A 26,362-nucleotide genomic window follows, 5' to 3' on the forward strand; every position below is an offset into this window, starting at 1 on the left:
AGGGAAAGCATCTGAAAATTAAATTTGGATTCAATAAAATAAAATCCAGGTGTCGAAACATCTTTTGAACGAGGTATAGTCATAGTTATCTAGTTAATAATATAAAATACATGTAGGCAAACGGACGGTAGATGGCGGTGATTGCCGTTAAAGGCATCCGAACTGCCATAAAAGGAAACGAAGAAGAAGATGAACTGAATTTGGTGGGCTGGACAAAAACCCCAAAACCAAAACACAGGCGATGTGACGTCAGACGGAATATGCTCCCTCCGCGGGAGACGGCTCCCGCACGATATCACAAAAGACTTGGGCCACAAGATGAGTTCCTTTGCGGGTCGAATGAAGGAGTATCCCACGGTGTCTCTGGACCGGTTCGACCGGGAGAACGTATACTCCCGCGCTTATTTCCTCTCGCACTGTCACAAAGGTGAGGCTGACGTCCGCCAAGCTAGCGCCATCAACCGGTGTTAGCCTTTAGCTAACTGATGATACAGAGTAAGATGCAGCACTCACTGAGGACGGTGTTTTATCTCATTGACAGATCACATGAAAGGACTAAAGGGACCAAAACTAAAGAGAAAACTGCAGTTCAGGTGAAGTTTACTTTAACTTTGGCTCAATCTACTATGTTGTACTCAAGTTTTAAAGTTTAGTTTGAATCCAGCAATGACGTCATGCCATGAATAGTGTAAATAATAACACTTTTAAGTCGTATTAATGTAATCTCTCTGGGTTTGTAGTCGTACAGTGAGACTCTACTGTTCCTTTGTGACCAAAGAGCTTCTGCTGAGCAATCCCAAGTACTCTTTCTGGGAGGAATACATAGTGAGTACAATCCAGTACTGTCTTTTTTTTACCGTGTATTTTAGAGCAATATCTAGTAACACACAATCAAAGGTCATTAAGGATAGACAATATAATGGATATTAGTACACCACGGAATATTATGGCTTATTTGTTTGTTTTATTCTGCTGTGCATTTAGTGTTTTGATGGAGCAAAGTTTTGACTCTTCTTCCATGAATAAATTTGTCTTTGCGTCCTGGTTAATGATCCGCTTTAGGTCCCCTTAGAGCTGGAGAGCCCAACTCAGATTTCTCTGGTCGACGAGACATCTGGAGAGGTAAAACCCGAGGCCTGTTTCCTCCTAGGAGTCTGTCCCTTTGGACGTGTAGCTCCGCCAGCTGATTTCCTGTAACCATCATGTCCGGTGCTTCCTCCACAGAAAGAAGAGGTTGTGGTCACGTTGCTTCCCGCAGGCCACTGTCCCGGCTCTGTTATGCAAGTCCAAACATTTTAAAAAGGCTCCTTCATTTTGTGTGCGTTTGTTTTCATGAACCAGTGAAAGTATGAAGCGGTACGTTTTGCGTGTGCAGGTTCCTGTTCGAGGGTTCCCGTGGCAACGTGCTGTACACAGGGGACTTCAGGTTGGCAGCAGGAGACGTCTCGAGGATAGAACATCTGCACTCTGGCAGCCGGTGTGTTTTCTGTGTCACAGGTTCCCTGCATAGTGAAAGAGTTATTATTCATAGTCAGTCTTTAGGCTCTCACTGTAGCCGTTAAACACTGCTCCTTCAGCCAAACCTTCTTTTGTCATGTTTCACACGCAGAGTGAAGGATATTGAGAGTGTTTATTTGGACTCGACTTTCTACGACCCACGATTCTACCAGATTCCCACTCGGGTAAGTTTATGACATTTGGGGCAGGTTTTCTTTATTTAAAGAAAAAAAAAAGAAATGCTCACACTAAGTCATGAATACAATAACTGCTACGTGCAGGGCAATTTTTTTTTCTTCGTGTCGGGAATCAATTCAGAAAATCGAATTATGTGGTTTGACACCTTGCTGATGAAATGTGTGTCCTTTGTGTTGATTTTAGTGTGTATTTGCGTTTGAATGGTATCATTTAAAGATGCACGTGAGACACACGCACTGAGAGCAGTAGGCAGCGTTCGCATCAGACGTGTAGAGACTGGGGGGCTTTGGTCACATGTAGGGGGGTACATTTCTCTTCACGCGTAACCCTGGCAGTGCTGATGATTGTGTGTGTGTGTGTGTGTGTGTGTGTGTGTGTGTGTGTGTGTGTGTGTGTGTGTGTGCGCGTGCGCGTGCGCGTGCGCAGGAGGTCTGTCTGAACGGGATCTCAGAGCTTGTTGGAAACTGGATCAGTCAGAGTTCGTATCACGTGGTGTGGCTCAACTGTAAAGCTGCGTATGGATATGAATACCTGTTCACCAACCTGGGGGAGGAGTTCAACACGCAGGTAACGCAGACACTGTAATGTACCTGAATGCGCAGAGCCACGCGCACACATGTCAAAGCACTGTGCTGTTCGATGGTCGCCCTCAGATCCACGTCAGAAGTCTGGCGATGTTCAAGAAGATGCCGGAGATCCTGAGCTACGTGACCACGGACCGCCGGACGCAGATCCACGCCTGTCGACACCCGAAGGTGCTGCTCTACAAGCGTCTCTGTCTAGGGTTCCTCTCGGGTCCCTCTGAGCTACAAGGGGGCAAAAGCAGAGAGAGACAATCAGAACAATCTTTTGTTATGTTCAAGGTCTGTGACGTTCTTTGTTAATTCCTTTTAGTTATTTATGTGTCTGTGTGTGTGCAGGATGAGGGGTTTCTCCACGGCAACCGTCTGCCGTGCGGCTGCACGGCCCCCGACGGGACTCCTCTCCACATCATCAGCATCAAACCGTCCACCATGTGGTTCGGAGAGAGGATGAGGAAAACCAACGTCATCATAAAGTGAGCGCGGGTTCACCCAGCGCAAAATGTGAATCCTCTGATTACATCACGTCCTCTTTCAGGCACAAGCTGCTTGGTTTTACAAAGGCGGTGAAAGAAGAATTCCTTATTAATCACATTCATTATGAGCCCTGAATGAGCCTTTTTGTTGTGTTTGCAGGACAGGAGAAAGTTCCTTCAGAGCATGCTTCAGTTTCCACTCCTCCTACTCGGAGGTACCTCCATTTCTTTATTTAAGTAATTAAATAAAAGCTGCTTGACTGGTCACACATGGGCGGTAAATCGGCCTGTAACATTCTATTAGAAGCTGGTACTATTCTCTTCAGCTAATGTTAAACAAGAAGCTTATTATTATATTCAAGAAGCTTAAATTTGTTTAATTTGCTATATTTTGTAACTTATGTTGAATGTTCTCTTTCTGATCTTCAGATTAAAAACTTCCTGTCGTACCTCCAGCCGGTCAACGTCTACCCGAGTGTCATCCCCATGGGCCGGACGCTGGCAGAGGTCACTCAGATGTGAGTGTCCTCGTGGTGAATTTCTTCATTACGTTTTTACTTAATCAGAGAAATAATGAAGAGAATTGAGGCCATTGGCTCCCTTCTCTGGACTTTTGAAGTCTGAAGAAGGGCGATAACGTTGCATCTGTGATGCATGTTGGTTACAAACAGGTTGAAGCTGATGTGCAGGAAAGAGGCCGACCACGCGGCGTCCGTATACAAACCTCTGGGAGTCCTCAAACGCAGCACGACAGAGCCCCCTGCATACGGTGAGACACACGCACTGAGAGCAGTAGGCAGCGTTCGCATCAGACGTGTAGACACTGGGGGGCTTTGGTCACATGTAGGGGGGTACCTTTCTACGCCTCTTGTCTGTTCCTCTGATCAGACTCGGACAGCGACGACCAGCTCTTTGACGGTCTGCACCTGGCGCCGGTGAGGAAGAAGACGGCGCTGGACCAAGACATGAAAAAAGGTGCGTGATCACTTTAACCTCCACCATGACGAGGGTATTGATAAGAATTCACACGGTTTAATTTTTGGATCTCTGCAAACCTTTTAGTGAAGGCGTCGAGTCCTGCGGAAGCGGCGCCCCCTGCAGACGGGTTGGAGCCTTTCCCTCTGACCGTCACAGAAACCAAGCCTGGGACTCGAGACTTTGTGGACTGCACCGAGTCCAACGATGAGGAGGAAGATGATCGGCAGGAGGTGGAAGAAGAAGAAGAGGAGGAGGAGGAGGAGGAAGGGAAGGAGAATTTAATGGAGGTGAAGGAAAACCAGAAAAAGGAGATTGAGGTTGAAGGAAGCGGCTCCTCTGATCTTCCCAAATGGGACGATTTCTTCACAGCGGAGGTGCTGACTGACAGTCAGAACAGCCTCAACAGCCAATTACATTCCTGCTGCTCCGTCCCCAGCCCCGCCCCCTCCAAAATGACTGGTTCACAGAGCCCCGACCTGTTCGATCCCGAAGAGAACTTCAGCCTCACCCTCTCCGCCTCTCTGTCCGATCATTCCTCCCAGAACCTGGAAGCGTATTTGCCTGACACTCTGCTCCTCCAACCAGAGCAAGGGGGGCGGGGCCAAGAAGACCCCTGGACCAACGCCGTGTCTGGGGCGAAGGAGGGCAACGGCCAATCGGAAGCGGAGGAGCTCTCCGGGTCGCAGGTGTCGTCGGACTTCGATATCCCGTGCACGCCAGAGTCGAAAGTGCCGCGACCCGATGACCTGTCGCAGCTGTACAGGAATCTGGCGTCGGGGGAGGACGTGGACGTCAGAAAAGGAAGTCAGCGGCTCATGTGAAGGAATTGGTCGGGGCAACATTTCTTTGTCGAGCTGAGCTCTGGATCGATGATCCAAATGAGCTTCTGCAGCAGCTCACACGGCGTACAAGTGACACACTTCCTCTGCTTCAGTTAGACCTCATAACCACATCAACCTCTGCCATCATTCATGCACTTTAAATCCACACCTGCCTCACGTGCATCAATGCACCTGTGCAAAGAACCGCATTCAGGCCTTCGTTTGTGACACAAAGTGGGTTGAACACACTTCCTATGACACATGTTTAGTGAATATTATGCAATAGCTGAATTACTTCCATCATTCAATGCATTTACTTTATTCCAGTTCAAACAAATAAAATATTCCTTCTTGAGAAATAAGGCAAAACTTTTTTGTAAATATTTAAAAGTTAATTAAAAATGAAATAACATTTTAGATTTTTATTTGCAGAGTTTTGACCAGAATATGTAACATTTGACAAATAAACTTGTTTAATGACAACACAAATCCTCTAAAGTCATTTCTGTGCAATTTATTAACGTATTTGTATCAACAAACATTCTCACTTCCAACTCTTCAAATAACTTCCATTCAATCTACCGAAAAACAATCTAAGAAACTGTTCTTTAAATAAACTGCTGTGATTGTTATTTTAAAAAAAGAGGCAAATGCACTTCACACATACTTTTAATCTTCTTTGGACATCGCAGATGTTTTTATTTGAGTGTGAAAGGGGTTAAAAAGTCGTCACCAAAACAAGGCCAATAATTGGTTGCCAATGGCAACCGTGCATCCCTCACTGTGGAGTCCTGCTCAGCGCAGTCGGCGGCTCATTAATGTGTTTTTGATATTTCTGGGGATGAAGCTCCGAGGACGAACATCTCTGCGGCTTCGGAGAGACCCGCAAGTTGTTGCTTTTGGTCTTTTTTACGGGTTTTATTGGGTGAATTTCCCTCCGTGTGTTTTTAGGTGTGATCCCACGTGATGCATCCGTGTCCTCCACAAGGAGCGCTGCCACGTCCTCCGCCGCGTGCTGCTGTGTCCACACCGGAGACGAGCGTCTGTCCCCCAGCAGGACGATTCTTCTGTTGGTCCCATTCACCTCATCACCATTCACTCAACTGGACCAAGGTCAGAACCAGAAGGGAAGGAAACACTGGTTAGTTACAGTTAGATATCATGTTGCTATCAACATGAGATCGGGTTCTTATGGGATTAGTTATAATAAAACTTGCTTTAACTTTACATTTGTTGTGCATCAGTGTAAAGTAGGTAAATTAAAACAAAATGTATATAAAGTTTACAAAGGAGTTGCAAAAGAAATCCAAAATAAGAGATTCCATGAGTTACACTACAAATACTGACAACAGGAGTCATTCTGACCCTCGACGAAGGTTCAAGGGTCTGCAAATGTATTTTCACACCACACTGACATCACTGCTGGTTAATGGGACACGGGAGGACACACACACACACACACACACACACACACACACCTGGCTCTTCATTAAAATTAGAATCCGTCCCCCCACAGCGGCCTCCTGAGGGACAACAGGTCTCTCTCCTGCTCTGTGGACGCCAGTTTAATTAATTAACACACGCATCAATCATTAAACCAAGTGCACGTGACCCACGTGCACTACATGCACAGCACCGACACACACACACACACACACACACACACACATGGGTTAAAACAAGACAATAAACAAAGCAGGAGGACATGCAGATTGTTAAGAAATCATCAGTGTTCCGCTCTCCCACGCTATCATGACCCTGCAGACTCAACAGGAAATTGTGTGTGTGTGTGTGTGTGTTGCTCCCCAATTTCACTGCTTCCCAACAGGGGCTTCAATTATTATATTACTTTTTTATTTCATGTACATCTTTGTCTTTGTTTTTAATGAAAATGTTGTGTCTGTCTCATTTTAGAGCAAATCTGTTTGTGCGAGTTGTTGCATAATGAGACACTTTAAGGATTTTTATCTGCACTGTTCTAAATAGGACGTGTCAATGTATGTTCCCCAATATGTGTGTGTTACCTCTGAGGGATCCTATTTGTGCTTTAGGAATGTTGCCCAGGTCTGCAGGGAAACCCACGTACACACCTCCATAGTTCCTAAACGCACAGAATGTGAAGTTCATCGGAGTCATTTGCTTATTTCTGTATAAATCGATATGACGTCCGTAGATGGAAAATGTGAACTGAATAACTCACTTCCGTTTTTCATCCTCGGCCACAGACTCCTCTGATCTGTCAACACACACACACACATTCAAAGCTCCACGTTAGCAGAGAACGTCGTGGAAAGGTCAAACATCGCAGACGTGTTTGTAAATGTGCGTGTGTGATCTTTTCCGGAGAGACGTGAGAGGTTGAAAATGAACTTACATCTTAGATGAAGACTCGACTCGTCCTGAAGTCACAGGCGGTGGAAATCAACAAAATTAAATACTCATCCAAAATAAAAAGCATCCGTTAAACTGATGCTCTTCATATTTATTTGAATTAGCAAACGTCTCATTACTTCTGCATTTTTAAAGCAAAAGGAAAGATTTAAAAACAAGCATGCGGTTCATATCAAACAAACCACTTTATGCCACAACCAGACATTACGTTTCTGTGTTATACGCTGAACAGAAATGACAAACTGAACCCCATAACAGAATATTTCTGAACAGAAAAAAGTTACTAAAGCCCTGAAACGCAACTAAAGATGAAAGGGAGCGTCGATCTGTTCTATTATCAGAACAAAAGGTGTTTTTCTCACCTCCAGCGTTGCTGCTGATGCTGCTGCTGGGGGCCGGGGAGGAATTTCCACAGCCCATCTCTCACCTGAGTCTGTGAAACCACAGAAGAAGAGAGAACGGGCGGATGAGAGGGAAGAAGAAGCGAAGAAGCCGTGCAGCAGCTGCAGCAGGTGCGATGAGGTGTCCTCCCTGCGTTTCCTCTCTGCGCCGAGTGCTGCGCTCCACCTCCCAGCAGGGAGGAAAGACTACGATGACGGAGAGAAAAGGGAGGAGGGGAGGGTGGGAGGGGGGGGGGGGGGGGCGTCTGGAGACAGACTGTGTGCTTAACTGTGTGTCTGTGGCTTTGAAATCATCACATCAGAGCAAAGTCGCCTCGAGTCTTTGACACTTTTGCCAGAAGTGGATTTAAGTCAGATTGCTGGAGGCAGAACACAGACTTTAATAAACATGCAGTGTTTGGACAAATCAGCCTCCTCTTATTGTTGTTGATTTCTTTGGGAACTCGCTTGAAAGTGTTGTCGTATCGCGAGTGATGACGAGTAATAAAGTGAAGAAACCCCGGAGCTGCTGCTGCACGTAGATGCTGTAAAGGCCCGACGTTGGGAGCGTGTTGTTCACCCGCAGGTTTATTATTAAACACAGATGCTGTAAATCCCAGCGTCGCCACAGGTCAGCTGACTCAGCGGATTGCTGCGTGACGTGGAAACGACACGCGTGTGGGGGAGACGAAGGCATCGGCGACAGTGAGAGTGAGGGTTCTACTGAGAACCTGTGGCTGATATTATGAAAGATAATCATGTGGTGTTTTATGGGATGAATCAGTCGGAGATTATAGTTTGATGCGATTAAAAAATAATCCTATTATTAATAATCAACTTCCTGTTTAAAATCATAGTTTCCACAAACATTGTTTATGGAGAAATTAATGTTTTTTGTTCACAAATCGCTCATTTTAAATGTTTCGCTACGTTGTGGGTCTCTGGTTTGTCGCTCATTGTGTTTCTGTTGCACATTCGTTACTGCTTTTGATTTTCTACGTTATTAGAATATAAGAGGGAAAATAATAAGAGTAAAGACCAATGAGTTGTGGGTGTTTTAAGCTGTAGGTCCTCATTAAAAACACAAGGGGGCAGTGTCGTTATATATTTATCAAATATAAAACCTAGACATTGAAATGAAAAAAAGATTAGCTGTGGAAAGATGAATAATACAAAATTTAACCAGATGGATTAAGATAAAACATCAGGGAAAAGCTAAAAAAAGTAATTCAAATTATCTCCACATGTAAAACTAAATGGACACATTAATGCATCTGCTATACAGCATAATGGTCACTTTGGCTATAATTTGATGCCTGTGTTTTGGGGGCTTAAATATTCTGTATAATAATAATGACATTTATTTGCAAAGAAACAAATAGTGTCTAAAGATATAGTGGAGTAATACACTTTGCTCGTGACTGTACAAGCACCTTCCATGTACCATTTAATTAACGAAAGATATGCTCTCAATCTGACATGTATCACCTTTTGCTATAATCTCTGAATCATTCTGCATGGTCCATATTTTCAGTCCATATAAAGGGATATTAAATACAGCAGCTTTAAGCTCCGCTGAAAGTGTTCTTGGATGGGTTGTGTGTGGCACTGTTCACACGGCATACCCGGGGTCATCCTGGGATCGGCACTTTCTACACTCCATACGGGCGGACTTCTACAAGAAGTGAAGCCCCTGCAACTTCAGACTCACACCCTCTGAGAGCTGCAGGACACATCCACATCATCCGCAGGACCCAATGCTCCTGCTGGAAATGTCTCCCGCGGTCCTCTTTATAACGACCTTGGGTGAGTTTGTGTTGTTTTGTTCTGCAATGAACATGAAACCGTACGAGGCGCCGTGATGACTCTGCAGCAGCAACTCATGTAATGAAAGACACGAGTAACCACTCAGTTATTATTATTCTCTGTGTTTTTGTGCGTTGAGAAATGGCGGAGGTGCTTACAGGAAGATGCGATCACTAAATAGGATTTTATTGCTTAATCCACAAAGAGAATCCTCGTGCTCTCCTTCTGGGTTTTTTATAATATAAAGGAGACTCTTCTCCAGTCTATTTTTTTTTTTTAATGATGGAGATCCAGGAGTGTGACTGAGCGGCTCCTCTCCTCCCCGCAGCCCTGTGGTGCTCCGTCAGGGCGCAGCAGCTGCCCGAGTTCCCGGATGTCTGCACGGAGGGGAGCTGCTATCCGGCCACAGGTGACCTGCTGATCGGCCGCGCGCACAAGCTCTCCGTCTCCTCCACCTGCGGCGCGCACCGTCCGGAGCGCTTCTGTATCGTCGGGCATCTGCAGGTAGGAAAGAAGGTGGATGCTGCACGGGAGAACCTACTTGACCTTTGACCTTTATCTAGAATTTAAAAGTAGTTCTCTGTATAGTTCAACGTATTCACACCTTTCATCCAAGCATAACGCGTCCTGGGGTGATTCTTTAGATTTGATTTTACCAGGCTTTGAAGTTTTAAGTTATAAATCAATATGAAGACAATAAATAGGTGTTTCCCATTGGCCCATAATCTATATCTAAATGTAAATGAATGATCATAATACCTCATTTGTACACATAACATTTCCCATTTGTTTGTAAATTAGGATCACAAACCTGTACAGTGGAATCTTTAGCTATAGTTTCATATGATGTATCCTCTTTTAAATGTCTGAGGTAAACCCTACGTTCTGTTGCAACAACTAGCAGAGTTTTAGAAGTTTAGAAGAATATCAGTGAAAACCAATAAATCAAAACATTGACTTTGATTTGATTTATTTGATATTATTTGATGACTCATTTCTTGTGAAGGAAAAAGATCCATTGAAAACCCAAACCATAATCAGATCACTGTCCAAGAAGATGAGGCGAAGCAGCGACACTGCTTTTGTTTACAAGGACGCGCACACAGATTCAGCTGCACGTGGTGCACGTGATGCGCGTGCACGTCTACAGTATCTGCTCGCTGTCTCCTGAAGTGTCTGTCCAGACATTCCTCTCCACAATAAAAACGCTGTGTGGCCTCACAATCGCTTCGCTGTGTAGTACATGCCCCACGGGGGAGGCGTGGGAAGAGGGGTGGGGGGGGGGGGCGGTGTTTTTATCAAACACCCCTATGGCGAGTTGGCTGTGTGAATGGCGTCCTTATGAAATGACACACTGCGGGGCCTTTTCCTCAACTTCCTGAGGATGAGCACAGCCCTCAAGTATGAGCAGCATGGCGATGCGTGGGGGAGGGGGGTGGGGGGGGACTTTTAGTGGAAGACGTTTTCTCAGACGACCTCTCATGACCCCACAGTCGGCAAACAAACTCCTCTTGTTTATTCCCTTGCTGCCGCGTCTGAGTGTGTCCGTGAGGTCGCGTGCTTCGACCTTCTGGTGAAGCGCCAAACTGTCCCAAAGCGCCAAAGACCATGCGTGAGAGGACGTCCTCAATCGGCACTAATGGTCCAAACTAAATCAGGACTGGAGACCAGTACTCGCAGATGGCGCTCGGGCTGAAACCATTAGTCACTTCATTCCATCAGCGGATCAACAGGAATTTTGTTGGGAACTATTTTGATAAAAAAGAATATTATGGCTGAGAATAAAGAACAAAGAACAAAGAAAACCACGTCGTCTTTCGGTGGATGCGGTTACATTTCACTGATCTGGTTTTGTCTTGTGCCCCCCCCGCCCCCCCCTCTAGGAGGAGAAGAAATGCTTTGTGTGCGACTCGCGGCTCGTGTTCGACGAGGACAGCAACCAAGGCAGCCACGCCATCGACCAACTGGTCACCACCTTCGCCCACAACCGGCTGAAGACCTGGTGGCAGTCGGAGAACGGTGGGTTGCGGAGGACCCGGGGGGGTGGGTCCTCGGGGGGGTGGCCGGTGGCCGGGGGGGTGGGGGGTGGGAGAGCAGCGCGGGGCTCTTCTCGTGGGAACCGAGCTCGGTAATGAGTAGGCGGGAGATCACAGGGCCGCGGGGTGGGGGTGTGGGGGGGGGGGCTTACAGGTGTGCTGGGGCAGAACAGGTGTGTCGTCACAACTCAAAAACATACTTTTTTGCAGAAAAACGCTCCTCGCGAGATTCGTCTTTTTGACTTTTGATCCGTTTGTTTCGGCCCCGAGTCCTCGTTCAGGGCTTCGGTGAAACATCTGGAAACAAAGCCCCGCCTCGTTCGCAGCACGTCGGGGAGGGAAACCAGCAATCATCATCGCCTCCTTAATTTGGGCCCTGACTGCGGTGAGAAACTGGAGCTGCAGCGAAAACATCTCCTCCCCCCCCCCCCCCCTCCCCCCGGCGGGAAGTGCACGGCGCAGGAAGCCGCCGGCGCACAATGGCTCCGCTGGAGATCCCCCCCCCGCCAGTCGTCCCCGCAGATAACATCTGGGCTTTGATACGCGTGACGGACAGAGATCATCTGTATTTAATCCACGTTTGCACACAAACGGGGGGGGGGAAGAGTCGAGGATCAGCTGCCGCGACCCACAATCCAGAGCCGCAGATGGACGAGGAACCTCAAGAGGCCTCAGCTGCATAAACACGTGCCGTTTAAGAGGAGCCGTAAACATTGAGAAACTCGCTCGGATTTACTCCGAGACCTTAAGTGCTCATTTCCTGTTTCTTCGTACCCGCAGGTGTGGAGAACGTGACGATCCAGCTGGACCTGGAGGCCGAGTTTCACTTCACGCACCTTATCATGACCTTCAAGGTGCCCGCCCCCCCCCCGCACACACACACACACACACACACGTACCCGCGGAGATGAACGGACAGCTGTGCCGGAGGAATGTAGGAAGTCGTTTATGGTCCCTGGAGGCCGGTGGGAAGAGAGGGAGAGAGGGAGGAAGGGGAGGAGCTTGAGGGTCAGCGGTGAAATAACGGCGCTCTCTCACGGGCGGCCATGACGAGGACCAGCTGGCCTCCGCGTCATGATCACGGCGCGCTAAAATCCGGTCTCATCGCGCTGTGGGATCAGGCGGCAGCATGTTTATTATTATGGAATCCAAAGGAAAAATATGAAATCTTTACAGGAAAGAGCAGTCACAGAAATCCAATGTGCTCCCATGGATCTGATTGGCTCCCAGTGGCGCCTCCGTACCAAAACGTCCTCAAAGCTCTAACGGGCTTCTTCTCTCAGACGTTCCGGCCGGCCGCCATGGTGATCGAGCGCTCCATGGACTTCGGGACGACGTGGCAGGTCTTCCGGTACTTCGCCTACGACTGCGAGGCGTCCTTCCCCGGCGTGCCCTCCGGCCCGATGGTCAAGGTCGACGAGATCGTCTGCGACTCGCGTTACTCCGACATCGAGCCGTCCACGGAGGGAGAGGTGAGGAGGCCACTGTTTTTACCAGTTGGTCTTTTTACTTTTTTACTTGGATCTCTGAGAATTTGAGGAGAGTCACTCTGGATGTGAACTTTTACTCTTTTAGGTGATATTTCGGGTGCTGGACCCCGTCTTTGAGATTGAAGACCCCTACAGCCTGAAGATACAGAGTGAGCTGGCCCTTTAAACTCCCTTTATTATTGTGTTAATTTGTGCTATTATGACTGTTGACCTCTGATCACCACAGGTTGCCAAGTAGTCATTTTCACTTCTCACATTCCTTTAATGAGGAGATAAAATCCACCAGTGATTCACAAAAGAAAAGAAAATATACACATGTGTTCAAAAAGTAATATTTATGGCCTCATAGTCACATCTGGGCGAAATAAACAGGAGAGAACTAAACGGGACACAATGTGGAGCTTCAGTTTGACCGCAGCGTGACCTTTAAACTGCGCGGCGTCTGATGAGCACATGGCGGCGCTGAGGGGGTTCTGTCAGTATCAGACGGGAGGGGAGCTGCGCGGAATTTCACATGTTGGAGCGACCACGGCCTCCCGGCACCGCGTCCAGACTGAGACACACACGCACGCACGCACACACACACACACCTCGTGTTAAGTATGTGCTGAAACACTGTTGGTGTGTGAGGAACAGCAGCGGCGTCTTTGAGGCTGGAAACCCTGCGAGTCACTTGAAAATATACACTCCATTTCCTGTGTGTGTGTGTGTGTGTGTGTGTGTGTCTCTGTGTGTGTGTGTGTGTGTCTGTGTGTGTGTGTGTGTCTGTGTGTGTGTGTGTGCGCGTGCAGACATGCTGAAGATCACTAACCTCCGCGTGAAGTTCCTGAAGCTCCACACGTTGGGCGACAACCTGCTGGACCACCGCGAGGAGGTGACGGAGAAGTACTACTACGCCCTCTACGACATGGTCGTCCGCGGCAACTGCTTCTGCTACGGCCACGCCTCCGAGTGCGCCCCGATGGACGGAACGGCGCCCGGGATCGAGGGCATGGTACATCGGGACAACTCATTCAGAGAATAAAGACATTGCATTTCAAATTGATATTGTCTTCATTTTACCTAAAGCAATTGTGTGCGTGTGTGCGTGTGTGTGTGTGTGTGTGTGTGTGTAGGTCCATGGCCGCTGTGTGTGTAATCACAACACCGAGGGACTAAACTGCGAGCGCTGTCAGGACTTTTACCACGAGTTGCCGTGGAGACCAGCGGAGGGCCGAAACAGCCACGCCTGCAAGAGTAAGAACACGGACATAAACAGCGCCCCCCCCCTTCCCTCCCTCCCCAAACCCCTCCCCCTAATCTGCTCCCGACCTTTCTCCCCAGGGTGCGAGTGTAACCAGCACGCCACGTCGTGCCACTTCGACCCGGCCGTGTACGCGACCACGGGCAACACCAGCGGCGGCGTGTGCGACGACTGCCGCCACAACACGGCGGGGCGCCAGTGCGAGCAGTGCGCGCCCTTCTACTACAAGCACCCGGGCCGCGACCTCAGGCACCCCAACGTCTGCCAGCGTGAGTGCCCGACCTCTGACCCCCCCCCACACAGAGGCCTCCTCGCCGTCCACTCCTCTCATCACGTCAGAGCGCAGACGAGCAGCACCTGGGTCGGCGGCCTTTGAAGTGCCGAAGTGCAGGAAACAGCGCCTGTCGCTCCGCGGTTGTAATTAGCGACTGTTAGCGTGAGACGCTCGACCCCCCCCCCTCCCCACCCCCCCTCAATGCTACAATTACTACAGGATGAGGTCACGGAAAAACACGCTACTGGACGGCTTACATTCTCCCTCTTTCACACATAAAATGTCATAATCTACTGGGCCCCCCCCCCCTTACCACCCCCCCTCCCACGCTGCTCCGTTTCCTCCCACGGTTCCTTCAGGCCAAAAGGGAATTTTAGCGAGTGAGAAATCTTGACAAAACGCCATGAAATTAGTTGCGCGTTCAAGCGTGACATTTAGAGTCTTCTGTGCAATCCTCAAATGACCCTTCGCTGTGTGTGTGTGTGTGGGGGGGGGGGGGGTGGCGGGGGGGGGGGGGGGGGGTGAGATCACATGTCCGCGCCACGTCTTTTCCCCTGATGTCCTCTCTCATGCGTTCCGCAGCGTGCAGCTGCGACCCGGCCGGGTCCCTGCAGGGCGGACTGTGCGACCCGCGCACCGACGTGGCCGCCGGGCTGATCTCGGGTCAGTGCCGGTGCAAAGCCAACGTGGAGGGGGCCCGCTGCGACCACTGCAGGCAGGGACACCACGGCCTGGGGGCGGGGCCTCACGGCTGCCTGCGTAAGGCTTCCTCCTGTGTTTTATACATGAATCTTTACTGCAATCAGCCAGTTATTTCATGGAAACAGAAGAAATAGTCCACATTTCCATGGAGTTGAAGGGGGGGGGGAGAAGAGGTGACGCGTTGAATCTGTGTGCAGCTTGTACCTGTAACCCGCTGGGCACGCTGCCCGGGGGGAACCCCTGCGACGCGGACTCCGGAAGCTGCTTCTGCAAACGGCTCGTGGGCGGACGCGACTGCGGCGAGTGTCTGGTGCGCGAAACTCAAAAACGCAAACACGCAAACACACAAACACACAAACACACAAACACACAACCCTCTGTGGAGACACTTTGTTTCCTTTGCCTGCGAACGATGGAAGCTCTTGTTTTGTTTTTTTCCGCCCTTTTAGCCGAAGCACTGGGGTCTGTCCAACGACATGGACGGCTGCAGGCCGTGTGACTGCGACCAGGGCGGCGCCGTCAGCAACGAGTACGTCCGTCCATTTCGTGATCACATTGTGTTTTTTTTTTTTTTTGGTGGGTTTCATTTTAAAGCATAAATGTCCCCCCCCCCCCCCAAATGTGCGTCTCCCCAGCTGCGACCCCCGCTCGGGTCAGTGCGTGTGCAGGGAGCACATGTCCGGGAGGCGCTGCGATCGGGTCGAGTCCGGCTTCTACTTCATCACCCTGGACCACTACACCTACGAGGCCGAGGACGCCCAGCACGGCCCCGTGAGTCCGTCCGCCCCTCCGTCCGTCCGTATGCGACCCACGGCGCGGCTTTCTGACCCCCCCCCCCCCCCCCCACTCCCGGCAGGGCGTGACGCTGGTGCCGAGGCCCCGCCCCCTGGATCGCAGCCCCACGTGGACCGGCCCGGGCTTCGCTAACGTCCCGGAAGGAGCCTACCTGGATTTCACCGTGGACAACGTCCCCGAGTCCATGGACTACGACGTCCTGATTCGCTACGAGCCGCAGGTAACAAAGCAGGCGTGTGTGTGTGTGTGTGTGTGCGTGTGAGAACATGCTTTGCGGGTGCAAAGGACACACTTTGTCCTTTTGTGTGTCTGCAGCTGCCCGAGCAGTGGGAGGAGGTGAGCGTCCGGGTGCGGCGCCCCGCCTCCACCCCCCCGAAACACTCCGCCCAGTGCGGCGACCCCGCGGTCCAGGGGGGAGACGACCAGTCCGTCTCCCTCCCGCCCGGATCCAGGTAGGAACGCCTCCCTCCAGCGGGGGGGACGTCCACACACACACACACACACACACTGACTGCTCGCCGTGTTTCAGGCACGTGTCGCTGGGGAGGCCGGTGTGCTTCGAGCGAGGACAGAACTATACCATCCGCCTCACTCTGCCGCCCTACCCGTCGGCCAGCGACGTCCAGAACCCGTACACGCTCATCGACTCGGTACTCGGGGACGCTCCCTCGCTGTCAATCATCGCGCACACGTCGCTGCATTCCTCTAACCCGTGTTTTTATTACTGCTTTCATCACCTCCTCCTCCTCCTCCATCCTCCCCCTCCTCCTCCCTTGGCAGTTGGTGCTGATTCCCCGGGTCCGGGAGCTGGACATGTTCCACGGGCTGGACGGCGCCGGAGCGTGGGACACGTTCCAGCGCTACCGCTGTCTGGAGAGCAGCCAGAGCGTCGTCAAGAGCCCGCCGACCGACATCTGCAACGACTACATCTTCAGCATCTCCGCCCTGCTGCACCGAGGAGCCATGGGTACGCCGCTTCTCGCCTCCCGGCCCGGCGCCGACCCCCCCCCCCCCCCCCCCCCTGCCCCCGTCTTCCTTTTTGCTCATGACATTCTGTCCCGCAGAGTGCCGGTGTGACCCTCAGGGTTCGCTCAGCGCCGTGTGCGAGCCCAGCGGCGGTCAGTGCCGGTGCCGACCCGACGTCGTGGGCAAGAACTGCGACCGCTGTGCCCCCGCCACGTTCCTCTTCAGCCCCGCCGGCTGCAGACGTGAGTTTTTTTTATTTTTTTAGGCCGCGACCGCAACGCCCGAATGGAATCTGATGTCCGGTTACCTCGCCCCTCCCACCCCCCCCCCCCCCCTGCAGCCTGCGGCTGTGACCCCCTGGGCTCCGTCGGCGCCGTCTGCCACGAGGCGACGGGCCAGTGCGAGTGCGTGCCGGGGGCCACGGGGCGCCAGTGTTCCCACTGCCTGCCGGGCTTCTGGGGCTTCCCCCAGTGCCGGCCGTGCCAGTGCAACGGCCACAGCGAGTTCTGCCACCCGCAGAGCGGCGAGTGCCAGGGCTGCAGAGACTTCACCACCGGACCCCGCTGCGCCAGGTCAGCCCCCCCCCCCCCCCCCCCCTTAATTAAGGGGCCCCTCCGAGCGAGGAAAACCCCCCCCGCGTCTATCACTCCCCCTCACCTCTTTCCTTTCCCGCTTCCAGGTGTCTGGACGGTTACCACGGCGACCCACAGCTGGGCTCGGGCGGCCGCTGCCGGCCCTGCATGTGCCCCGACGGCCCGAGCAGCGGGCGCCAGTTCTCGGACAGCTGTTACCTCATGGCTGCCACCAACCAGCTGGTGTGTGTGTGCAGCTCCGGCTACAAAGGCAAGCGAACACACACACACACGCACGCACACACGCACACACAGACCATCATTAGCAAGGACAGATTTGTTTTTTATGTAAGCAGCTCAAAGCAGCCTCCACTAATTGGCCCTTTTGAATGTTAACAAAAACCCTGGATTCGCTTCCTGTCCCCGTCCCCCCCGTCCCCCCCGTCCCCCCCCTCCAGGTCCCAGGTGCGATGAGTGCGCCCCCGGTTATTTCGGGAACCCCCTGGTGCCCGGCGGGCGCTGCCTGCCCTGCCAGTGCAACGGCAACATCGACCTGCACGACCCGGGGTCCTGTGACGCCGGGACGGGCTCCTGTCTCAGGTGCCTCCATCACACCGAGGGCCACGGCTGTCAGCAGTGCAGACACGGTTACTACGGTAACGCGGCCACCCAGACCTGCTGGAGTGAGTACAGCTGTTGACACCACTGGATTACTGTGTGTGTGTGTGATCCAGCTCATACTTCATACTGCTCCTCCTTCCTCCCGCAGAGTGCATGTGCGACCCGGCGGGCACGGCCCCCCAGGCCTGCTCCTCGCCCGGCGAGTGCCAGTGCGACCGGCGCAGCGGGCAGTGCCCCTGCCTGCCTAACGTGGTCGGCCAGAACTGCGACGCCTGCGGCGCCGGCGCGTGGGGCCTGGGCGGCGGGGGGGGCTGCCGGCGCTGCGACTGCGACCCCGCCCACTCCTTCGGCTCCTCCTGCGACGAGGTGAGTCGGCCGGGGGGCCCGGGGGTCGGCTCGTGTTTTTTTTTTTTTTTTTCGATGGGTGGACTCCAGCTGTTTGGGGGAAACGTGCCCCCCCCGTGAGAAGGGAACATTCAGACCCCTGTGTTTACTGGCTGCTCTCCACCGCAGGAAGGAAGTCTCAGAATACTGAAGCAACATTTCTCTGTTGAAGTTTGTCTGGGGGTCCGATTCCATCCTGCATGTTCTCTCTGTGCTCTCTGTCCCTGAAGGTCACGGGTCAGTGCTCGTGCCGACCCGGCTTCGGTGGGAGGACGTGTCGGGAGTGCAGGGAGCTCTTCTGGGGGGATCCAGAGGTCAGATGTCACGGTACGTAACAAACTGGGGGAAACCTTCTCCGGACAGAGCGGAGAGCATCGGGTTTCCTTCACGGAGGAACACGGTGTTCTTCACGCCACCTTGTGTCCACCTTGTGTTAGATGTTTACTAGTGAGGCTCCCAGCGGGGGGCTCAAATGTTTTGGGGATGAATCAGCGAACCGCAGCTCGGCTTTCGGCCTCATCGTTATGTTGAACAAACTGTACAGTTCTCTTTCACAGTAGCTGGCTCATCTTCTGAGGACCCGAGAGGGAGGGAGGGAGGGAGGGAGGAGGAGGAGGAGGAGGAGGAGAAGGAAGAAGAAGAGGGGTCATTCCCGGCTCATGAGAACCAGATGTTTGTTTTTTTTCCATGACTTTTTCGTCATGCACCGACGCCCGCAGGGCTCAGGAAACCTGAAATGATTCACTCTGCATTCCCTGAAGGTCTCTGGAGCAGCTGGACGCCGCTTTGCTTCCACGCGCTGAGAAACGCGTGGGAGGAACGCGTTTCTCAGCGCGAGGCATAAGGAGGCCTTCATGGTGGCTGGTCCTGAGCCGAAAAACAGGTGGAACATTTCATCAGGAGCTTTATCTTCATAAATCACACAAAGAGATACAGCAGCATTGGTGGGGGGGGGGGAGAAACCTCACCAACCTTGCATTCCTTCTTTGTGACTTGCACCAAACCTCCTCCTCGTCCTCCTTCTTCTTCGGCGCCATTGGTATGACCTTCAAGGTCTGCAGTTTATTTCCTGGAGACGCAGGATAAACGTCTCTTTTCTCTCGGGACACAAAACACAAACAAATCATCTTCTATTTAGGAGTTGAGTTGATGAATGTTTTTCTGTGGCCTGAGGCGTCTTCTTCTTCTTCTGCAACAAGCTTTTTTTTTTGTTTTTTTTGTGTGTCTCCTCCAGCTTGCGACTGCGACCCTCGGGGCACCTCCAGCGACCAGTGCCACCGGGCCACCGGCGAGTGCACCTGCGTGGGGGGCGTGTCCGGCCCGCGCTGCGACAAGTGCGCCCGCGGCCACCGGGGCGAGTTCCCCGCCTGCCAACCCTGCCACCGGTGCTTCGGCGTCTGGGACGCGGTGGTCGGCGAGCTGACCAATCAAACGCGCCGCCTAGAGGCCCAGGTGACGCAGTTGCGGACCAGCGGCGTGACGGCGCCGTACAAAGACTTGGTGAGCAGCCTGGAGGCGAACGCCAAGGCCGTGAGGGAGATAGTGGAGAGAAACCCGGCGGCGGCCAAGCTGGAGCAGATCCAGGAGCTGATGCATCAGATCACGTGAGGACAATGGCGAGAGACATCCGCGGACGCCGCCGCTGTGCCCTCAGCTCACCGCCTTCTCCTTCCCCCAGCGGCGTGATGTCCCACCTGAGCGGAGAGCTGAACACCACGGAGGAGGCGGCGGGCCTCCTGCGCGGAGACGCCAACGCCACCGACGCCAGCCTGGGCGCGCTGACGGACGAGGCCGAGCAGCTGCGGCGAAGAGTCCAGGAGCTGAGGCAGCTGGTGTCCAACGCCAAGAACGCCAACATCCAGGGTGAGGAACCCGTGAGGAACCCGTGAGGAACCCGTGAAATACACGCGCGTTTAACCATACGGGCCCCCGGGGGCGCTTCCACTTATGGATAGAAATAACAGTAGCTCACCTCTCAGACTTGCTTCTCTTCTTCTCGGGTGGGGCTTCCAGGCGCCACGGACACCATCGCGGAGGCACATGCGCGCTCCTTGGCGGCCGAGCTCAGCGCCAACGCCTCCACCGGCAGCACCGGCAGCCGGGTGGCGGCATCGGCCGCGCGGCGGAGAGCCGCCGAGGACGAGCTGGGCGCCGCTCAGAAAGAGTTCGACCGCCGGCACCAGAGGAACGCGGGGGGGCTGCACGAGCTGGAGGCCCAGCTGGAGACACTCGACCTGTCCCCGCTGAGCGAGGCGGTGAGAGACGCCGCTGGGAAAATAGCCTTTTGTATTGCTATTAAGTAACGTTTCATCGGAACGGCGCCGGATGATAATCTCAAAGCTCTCTCTCTCTCTTTTCTCCCCCCCCCCACGCAGACGTGTGGCGGTGCAGCTGAGGGCGACGGATGCTCCGGCTCCCCCTGCGGCGGTTTGGGCTGCGTCGGCGAGGGCGGAGCGCCCCGGTGCGGCGGCGAGGGATGCGGAGGCCTCGTAGCCGCCGCCCAAACCGCGCTGAAGTCGGCCGGCGACCTGGACCTGAAGATCCTCGCGGCGAGCCAGCAGGTGGACGAGCTGTCGCGGCTGGTGAGTCAGCGCGCCGAGGCCCGAGGCCAGCGCAGAGCGGCGATGGCGGCAGCGTTGGAGGTGTGACGGATGCGTGTTTGTGATCAGGTGTGGGAGGCCAACAACCGCGCCAACGTGGCCAAGGGCGGCGCCCTGGAGGTGCTGGTTAAATCCAACCGCAGCAGAGAGCGAGTGGAGCAGAGCAACCAGCAGCTGAGGAGCCTCATCAGAGAGATACGGGACCTGCTCAGCGGTGAGCGCCGCTACCCCTCCAATTCAGATCAAAAGGGGGGAGGGGGGGGGGGGGGGGGGGCGGGAAGGAGGTTTTGACTTTGTGCTTCTCGACCCAACAGACGAGAAGGCGAATGTTTCGGTGATCGAGGCGGTGGCCAACGAGGTGCTGGCTCTGGAGATGCCGACGTCCGCCCAGAAGCTGCAGGAGCTGACGGAGGAGATCAGGGAGAAGGTGGAGAATCTGACCAGCGTGGAGGCGGTTCTCAGCCAGAGCGCCGAGGACATCCGGGCCGCCGAGGCGCTGCTGAGGCGAGCCGAGTCGGCCGGGTGAGACTCCACGTGTTCCTTCAGTGGGAAAACCTCTTAAACCTCAATAGTATCATCTTTTTGTCAAATTAAGAAAGTATTTGTGTTGTGATGAATACATTCCCTCCTTCAGCATGGAGGCGTCACGCATGAAGGAGGCGGTGGATGAGGCGAAGGCCGCCGTGGACCAGACTGAGCGCGCTCAGAGCGTCGCCACGGACGCCATCCAACTGGCCCAGAACAACACCAAGGGAACCCTGGCGCTGCTGATCTCTGTGAGTTTGACCTCTGACCCCCCAAAGGGTCACAGAACCCTCTGCTTACAGAGCCGGTTTGCTACGGGAATAAACCCCCCCCCCCCCCCCCCCGTTGGCGTGTTGCGTGCGTGTTGCGCGTCAGGTGGAGACGGAGACGGCGGCGGCGGAGCTGAAGCTCGGCAACGCGACGGGCCGACTGGTGCAGCTGGAGAGGGAGGTGGGCCTGCTACGCCAGAGCGACCTGGAGGTCAACCGCCTGGCGGAGACGGCCAACCGGACCACCGACCGGGCCCGGCTGGACGCAGACGAGGCCCAGAAGGTCGCTCCCACGCGCACAGATTACTCGCCATACCTTCTGAAAGAGGGTCTGCAGCTGTCCTCCCAGTAATGCTCTGGTGTGTGTGTGTGTGTGTGTGTGTGTGCGTGCGCAGGAGTTTGACTCGAAGGTGAAGAAGAGCCTTGTGAAGGCCGAGGACCTGGTGGAGGACAAAGGGGAGCCCACGCTGCAAGCGAGGAGGCGAGTGGACGAACTGCAGAAGGAGGCCCAAGAGCTGCTGGCTCAGGGCAGCATCAAGCTGCAGAGGCTGCAAGGTAGGTCACGTGACGCGGTATTCTACGACTGTAGCGACTGTCTCTCCGCCTCACGTCCACGTCCCGTGTGTTCTCAGACCTGGAAAGCGCCTACGAGGCCAACCAGCTCGTCCTGGAGGCCAAAGCTGGCGAGCTGGGGGAGCTGGAGCGAATGGCCCGCGCGGTGCTGGAGGAGATCAGCCACAAAGTGACGCTGTACAGCACGTGTGCGTGAGCGGCGTTCGGGGCGCTTCACGACCAAACACTGTGTTGCGTAACAAGTTAACGGCCGCTGTGCCCAACCAACTTTTGACCAGCTGCCAAAGACCAAGAAAGTATCGACGTATCAAAGAGAACCACTAAAAGCCGATGTGACCTCAGACTCCTGTGTAGACAGTATCAAACTATTTAGTTGTATCGGATATTCATATTGTTTGTATTTAAATATATGATGGAACATAAGTACTTAATAAGCCAAAAGTATTAAACATTTGCAAATTGTTTTGTTGAATACAAACATATTAAATAACTTTGGTTTTAAAATAAAGTTGCTGAAGAATAAGTCTTTTAATGTTCTTTTTGGTGGATCCAAGTTTGTTTTTCCTGCACACATTGCCAAAGGTTTAATGTTAATCAATATACAGTAACAATCAGATCAGCCTACAAAACAAATGAGCCAATCCAAACCACATTCTGGAGACCTGAGGAGCGGATGCTCATGAGCCTCCTCATTATCTGACTGAACAACAGCAACTACAGGGATGAAAAGTCAATATTTACGTGCAATAAAACTATCAGATTTATAATGTTAAACCTTTATTTTACACGTTTTAGGAAGATTAATTCACCCGTCTTTACATAAAACCTTTAAAGTGTCCAAGATACTTGGTCAACAAATTAAACTCACACAAAGATGATTTACAAGAACAGAGAAACATTTTATTTGATATATTTGGCATTTGGAAGAATATTTGTTCCTGTTAAAATAGAGCATCGTCCATGAAATAATTGAATATCATTACAAAAGATGACAGAACACTACGACATGAACCCTCACAGTACTAGTGGACTTATATTCATTTGTCAAAAGAAGTAACGTATTCTTATGGCTGTTATTATGTGCACGTGGTTCCTTGTGTTTGTCACATGCACCATGCAGAGACACATGTGGGTTTTGAAGGACATGAATTGTGAGGCCATAAAAATGACAACAATTCAAGGCTTTCAAAAGGTTGGATTTCTTTAAAGCGAAACTTGAAATAAAGAATTCACATCATGGGACCAAAAAAAGATTTAGCGCCATAATCAAATTGTTTGAATACTAACTAGCAGCTTAATAAGGCGGAGCGAGGAGTGTCCAACAGAAAATCCTCCCACAACACACTGGTGTGATCTCTCATTTTAAACATCTGGTGTAAAAATATACGGCGCCGAGGAAGGAGGCCAGAGAGGAAACGTCGACTCCATTCACAAACTACAGCTCTTAATCTCCAAAACCCAAAGTGCTCTGGATTCACTTTTCTCTCTGACTCACGAGGGTTAAGAGTCGAGTGGGAGTGGCCTGGGCTCCCCGGCGCCTAGTCTCTGCTGCGGGGGTTGTATGGCGGGGGGGCCCCCTCCACGGGGGCCGAGCTGGGGACGGAGAGCAGCTGGCCGGCGTGCATGCGCTCGTTGGCGCGCAGCTGACAGCCGTCCTGCAGCATGCGCAGAGCGATCCGGGCGATGTTGCGCGAGTCGTCCAGACCGGAGTGAGGGCGACCTTCGTACTGCAGGCCCAGCTTCTCCAGCATGGTGCTCAACTTGGTCTGTGTGCGCGGGACCTGGGGGAGACGACGACCCATTTCATCATTAAACTGGTTTCTGTTCGTTAAAACGGACCTACATTCCTTCATTGTGACAGAAAGGCATCCAGTTGGTTTCTCTCCTATTTACACTATTAAAAACACAAACCTTGTAGAAGTTCCCGTATGATTTCCTGATGTTGATCCACTTCTTCGCAAAGTGAGGGTATCGGATGCGGCTGATCCGGCACTGGATGTTGAGGAACTTGCTCATATCCCAGGCCCTAAAACAACAGGGAGACACGAGCGCCGTGAAAGATTTCACTCGACTGGCGAGAAGCGGCACAGGTCTTCTGCTCTTCAAACATACCCGTCAGTGAGGATGGCGTATTTGTACTTTGTCCCGAGCTCCCTCTCTTGAAGCCAAGCGACGACCCGCTGGAGGACATCTGGAAACGGGGCCGCCTCATCCACCATTTTCTGCTCAACAACAACAGCGTGTTCAAAAAACTTCTGAAACGGCCGATGGCGCCTTGACGACGGTGAACCAACCTGCGTTATCCCTGTTAACTTCACACAGAAGTCCGAGAGCTGCGGGTTCGACTCTGGCTTCACGTATTCCTGAAACGAGTCCACCTGCAAAAGAAACACACACTCGGGAATACAGGAGTGGCCCCGCTGATCATATAAAGGGAGCATCTCAAACTCGACTCACGATTTCCAACGTGTGCGTGTTGATGAGCACCATGGGGAACTCGATGATTTCATGGTGGAAGTCGGACGGGTTGTCCTCTTCACACGTTGCTTCGAAGTCCACCACGCAGATGTAGTCGTAGTAGGTGTCGGTGGGCCTTCCCTCGGCGGCAGACTGCAGCAGCTTCTGCTTCTTGTAGTGGCTCTTCAGCCTCTTCTTCATCACATCCTTCACGCCTCTTTACACACGGAGAAAAAGAGATTCAGGAAACACTTGATGGAAACGTCCATGAACTAAGCAGAACGTCCTGTACGATGCACAATTGTAGGTAATTCTGTGTTAGTCTTTCTTGGTTGTACGTTACCTCGTGTCGAGGTGCAGCTCTGACAACTTGATCCGGAGCTCGTCCATGGTCATGCGGTTGATGTGTCCGTTAGCCATGGAGATCTCTTTGTACACCGGGTGACTGAAGTCACTGTTGGACTGGGACGGGGACACCTGAGGAGCAGCTTCCTCTTCGGGACATATCCTGCTGCAAGGCTTCACCTGGAGACGAGTTAAATTGTTTTTTGTGTGTGATAGAGAGTAACACACCGAGGATCAAAATAAGGACATATGACTATTCTGTGTAGGTCATTGATGCAATAAGTTCACATTACCACTTGAGTGAAGTGATAACAGAATATAGCATGATCGAAAGCCACGATGTTGCATTACGAAAAGTCATATTATAGGAGGTGGAAAAAGGTAATAAAATATCATGTAGAAAAAATTAAAAAGGTCATTGTATTTTTTGCATGTCGAAAAATGTCGTCCAATAGCATGTCATCATGTTAAAAGAAATACATTATAATAGTATTTCTCAAAATGTCATTAAAAGTCACACGATAATGGAGTAAAATAAATTGATAAAAAAGCCAAAATTCAATGAAGACAAGAGTACAGTGTCTCATATACCGTTACCGTTACTTGTTAGCATTGAAGCTAGCGTTTAACGGTTACGGTTTCTGATAATAAAACGTTACTTCCATGGTAAACATGACGCTAACGTTAGCCCACTGCACAGACACCAACCTCCTCAACCTCTCTGGGATTCGACATTTTCGCGTTGAGGTCCTCGGTGTGAATATTCTCTTTGTGCTCATCCATTTAAAGTGGAAGTTAATCCAGAAAACTGCAAACAATTAAAAAAAAAACCCTAAAGTAAGGTGAATTCAGTAGCTACACCTGCTAACATTAGCTAGCTAACTGAATGGCAATCACTCAGTAATGCACTTTGAACCGCTAACGTAATACGACAGTAACTAATCCAGTTATACTTATTAAATACTTGAACACTAATCAATAAAACAGGGTATAATCGATAGCGCTTCTATTTTAGCTCAAGATGCAGCTCGCCGCGCAACATTCAACTTTCTGTTATGGCGACCAGTTGTGACGACTTCCGGTTTGCGCCAAACGGGCCTCCCGCCCACTATCGCCCCCTTGTGTTGTGGGTGATCAGTGACAAGTCCAATAGTATGCTTTTATTTTTGCATACATTTTAAAAACGTATTTAATCGATCCTGACTTGATGTAATTTATCAGCTTGATAATGTCCCCTGATGCAAATGTAAGAGGTATTATTCACACCAGAGAATTACCTTAAAATTTTTTTTTTAAATGTATTTACTCATTTTAGTCACTTTCCCTAAATATATAAAACGGCCAATCATCAGTTAGTGAAGTCATGCTGTTATTACTAGAAG

The 26,362-nt window shown here is 51.8% G+C and overlaps 4 protein-coding genes across 4 annotated transcripts; 2 read left to right on the forward strand and 2 right to left on the reverse strand.

The window, feature by feature from the left end:
- The first annotated feature begins 181 nt into the window (after positions 1-181).
- On the forward strand, positions 182-5,070 carry dclre1c (DNA cross-link repair 1C, PSO2 homolog (S. cerevisiae)). Its single transcript, XM_037462269.2, has 15 exons — positions 182-427; positions 542-593; positions 741-825; positions 1,063-1,122; positions 1,225-1,280; positions 1,376-1,477; positions 1,610-1,682; positions 2,122-2,262; positions 2,349-2,450; positions 2,616-2,752; positions 2,913-2,967; positions 3,182-3,270; positions 3,424-3,521; positions 3,641-3,727; positions 3,815-5,070. Exons 1-15 carry the CDS (start codon positions 319-321, stop codon positions 4,549-4,551), a joined length of 1,983 nt encoding a protein of 660 aa, XP_037318166.2. The 5' UTR covers positions 182-318; the 3' UTR covers positions 4,552-5,070.
- A 135-nt stretch (positions 5,071-5,205) lies between these two features.
- Positions 5,206-7,426, reverse strand: LOC119211399 (overexpressed in colon carcinoma 1 protein homolog). Its single transcript, XM_037462271.2, has 6 exons — positions 7,305-7,426; positions 6,926-6,950; positions 6,752-6,787; positions 6,576-6,652; positions 6,030-6,102; positions 5,206-5,654 (listed from the first exon to the last, which is right to left on the reverse strand). The coding sequence occupies exons 1-5, from the start codon at positions 7,360-7,362 to the stop codon at positions 6,047-6,049; spliced, it is 252 nt and encodes an 83-aa protein (XP_037318168.1). The 5' UTR covers positions 7,363-7,426; the 3' UTR covers positions 5,206-5,654; positions 6,030-6,046.
- A 1,613-nt stretch (positions 7,427-9,039) lies between these two features.
- lamb1b (laminin, beta 1b) lies at positions 9,040-22,702 on the forward strand. Its single transcript, XM_037461189.2, has 33 exons — positions 9,040-9,128; positions 9,457-9,632; positions 11,012-11,147; positions 11,945-12,018; positions 12,448-12,636; positions 12,740-12,803; positions 13,446-13,648; positions 13,770-13,890; positions 13,978-14,166; positions 14,754-14,930; positions 15,071-15,183; positions 15,323-15,402; positions 15,509-15,644; positions 15,730-15,888; positions 15,984-16,120; positions 16,198-16,318; positions 16,449-16,635; positions 16,733-16,876; positions 16,975-17,206; positions 17,314-17,477; positions 17,665-17,889; positions 17,976-18,193; positions 18,442-18,538; positions 19,446-19,815; positions 19,890-20,074; positions 20,225-20,466; positions 20,587-20,793; positions 20,881-21,025; positions 21,126-21,333; positions 21,446-21,587; positions 21,712-21,888; positions 22,001-22,160; positions 22,238-22,702. The coding sequence occupies exons 1-33, from the start codon at positions 9,080-9,082 to the stop codon at positions 22,372-22,374; spliced, it is 5,364 nt and encodes a 1,787-aa protein (XP_037317086.2). The 5' UTR covers positions 9,040-9,079; the 3' UTR covers positions 22,375-22,702.
- Positions 22,703-22,966: 264 nt separating this feature from the next.
- eri1 (exoribonuclease 1) lies at positions 22,967-26,062 on the reverse strand. Its single transcript, XM_037461190.2, has 7 exons — positions 25,689-26,062; positions 24,979-25,160; positions 24,636-24,852; positions 24,473-24,556; positions 24,291-24,400; positions 24,090-24,204; positions 22,967-23,959 (listed from the first exon to the last, which is right to left on the reverse strand). The coding sequence occupies exons 1-7, from the start codon at positions 25,761-25,763 to the stop codon at positions 23,717-23,719; spliced, it is 1,026 nt and encodes a 341-aa protein (XP_037317087.2). The 5' UTR covers positions 25,764-26,062; the 3' UTR covers positions 22,967-23,716.
- Positions 26,063-26,362: the final 300 nt, after the last annotated feature.

The sequence above is a fragment of the Pungitius pungitius genome, chromosome 2 (assembly GCF_949316345.1).
Source record: "Pungitius pungitius chromosome 2, fPunPun2.1, whole genome shotgun sequence".
NCBI lineage: Eukaryota > Metazoa > Chordata > Actinopteri > Perciformes > Gasterosteidae > Pungitius > Pungitius pungitius.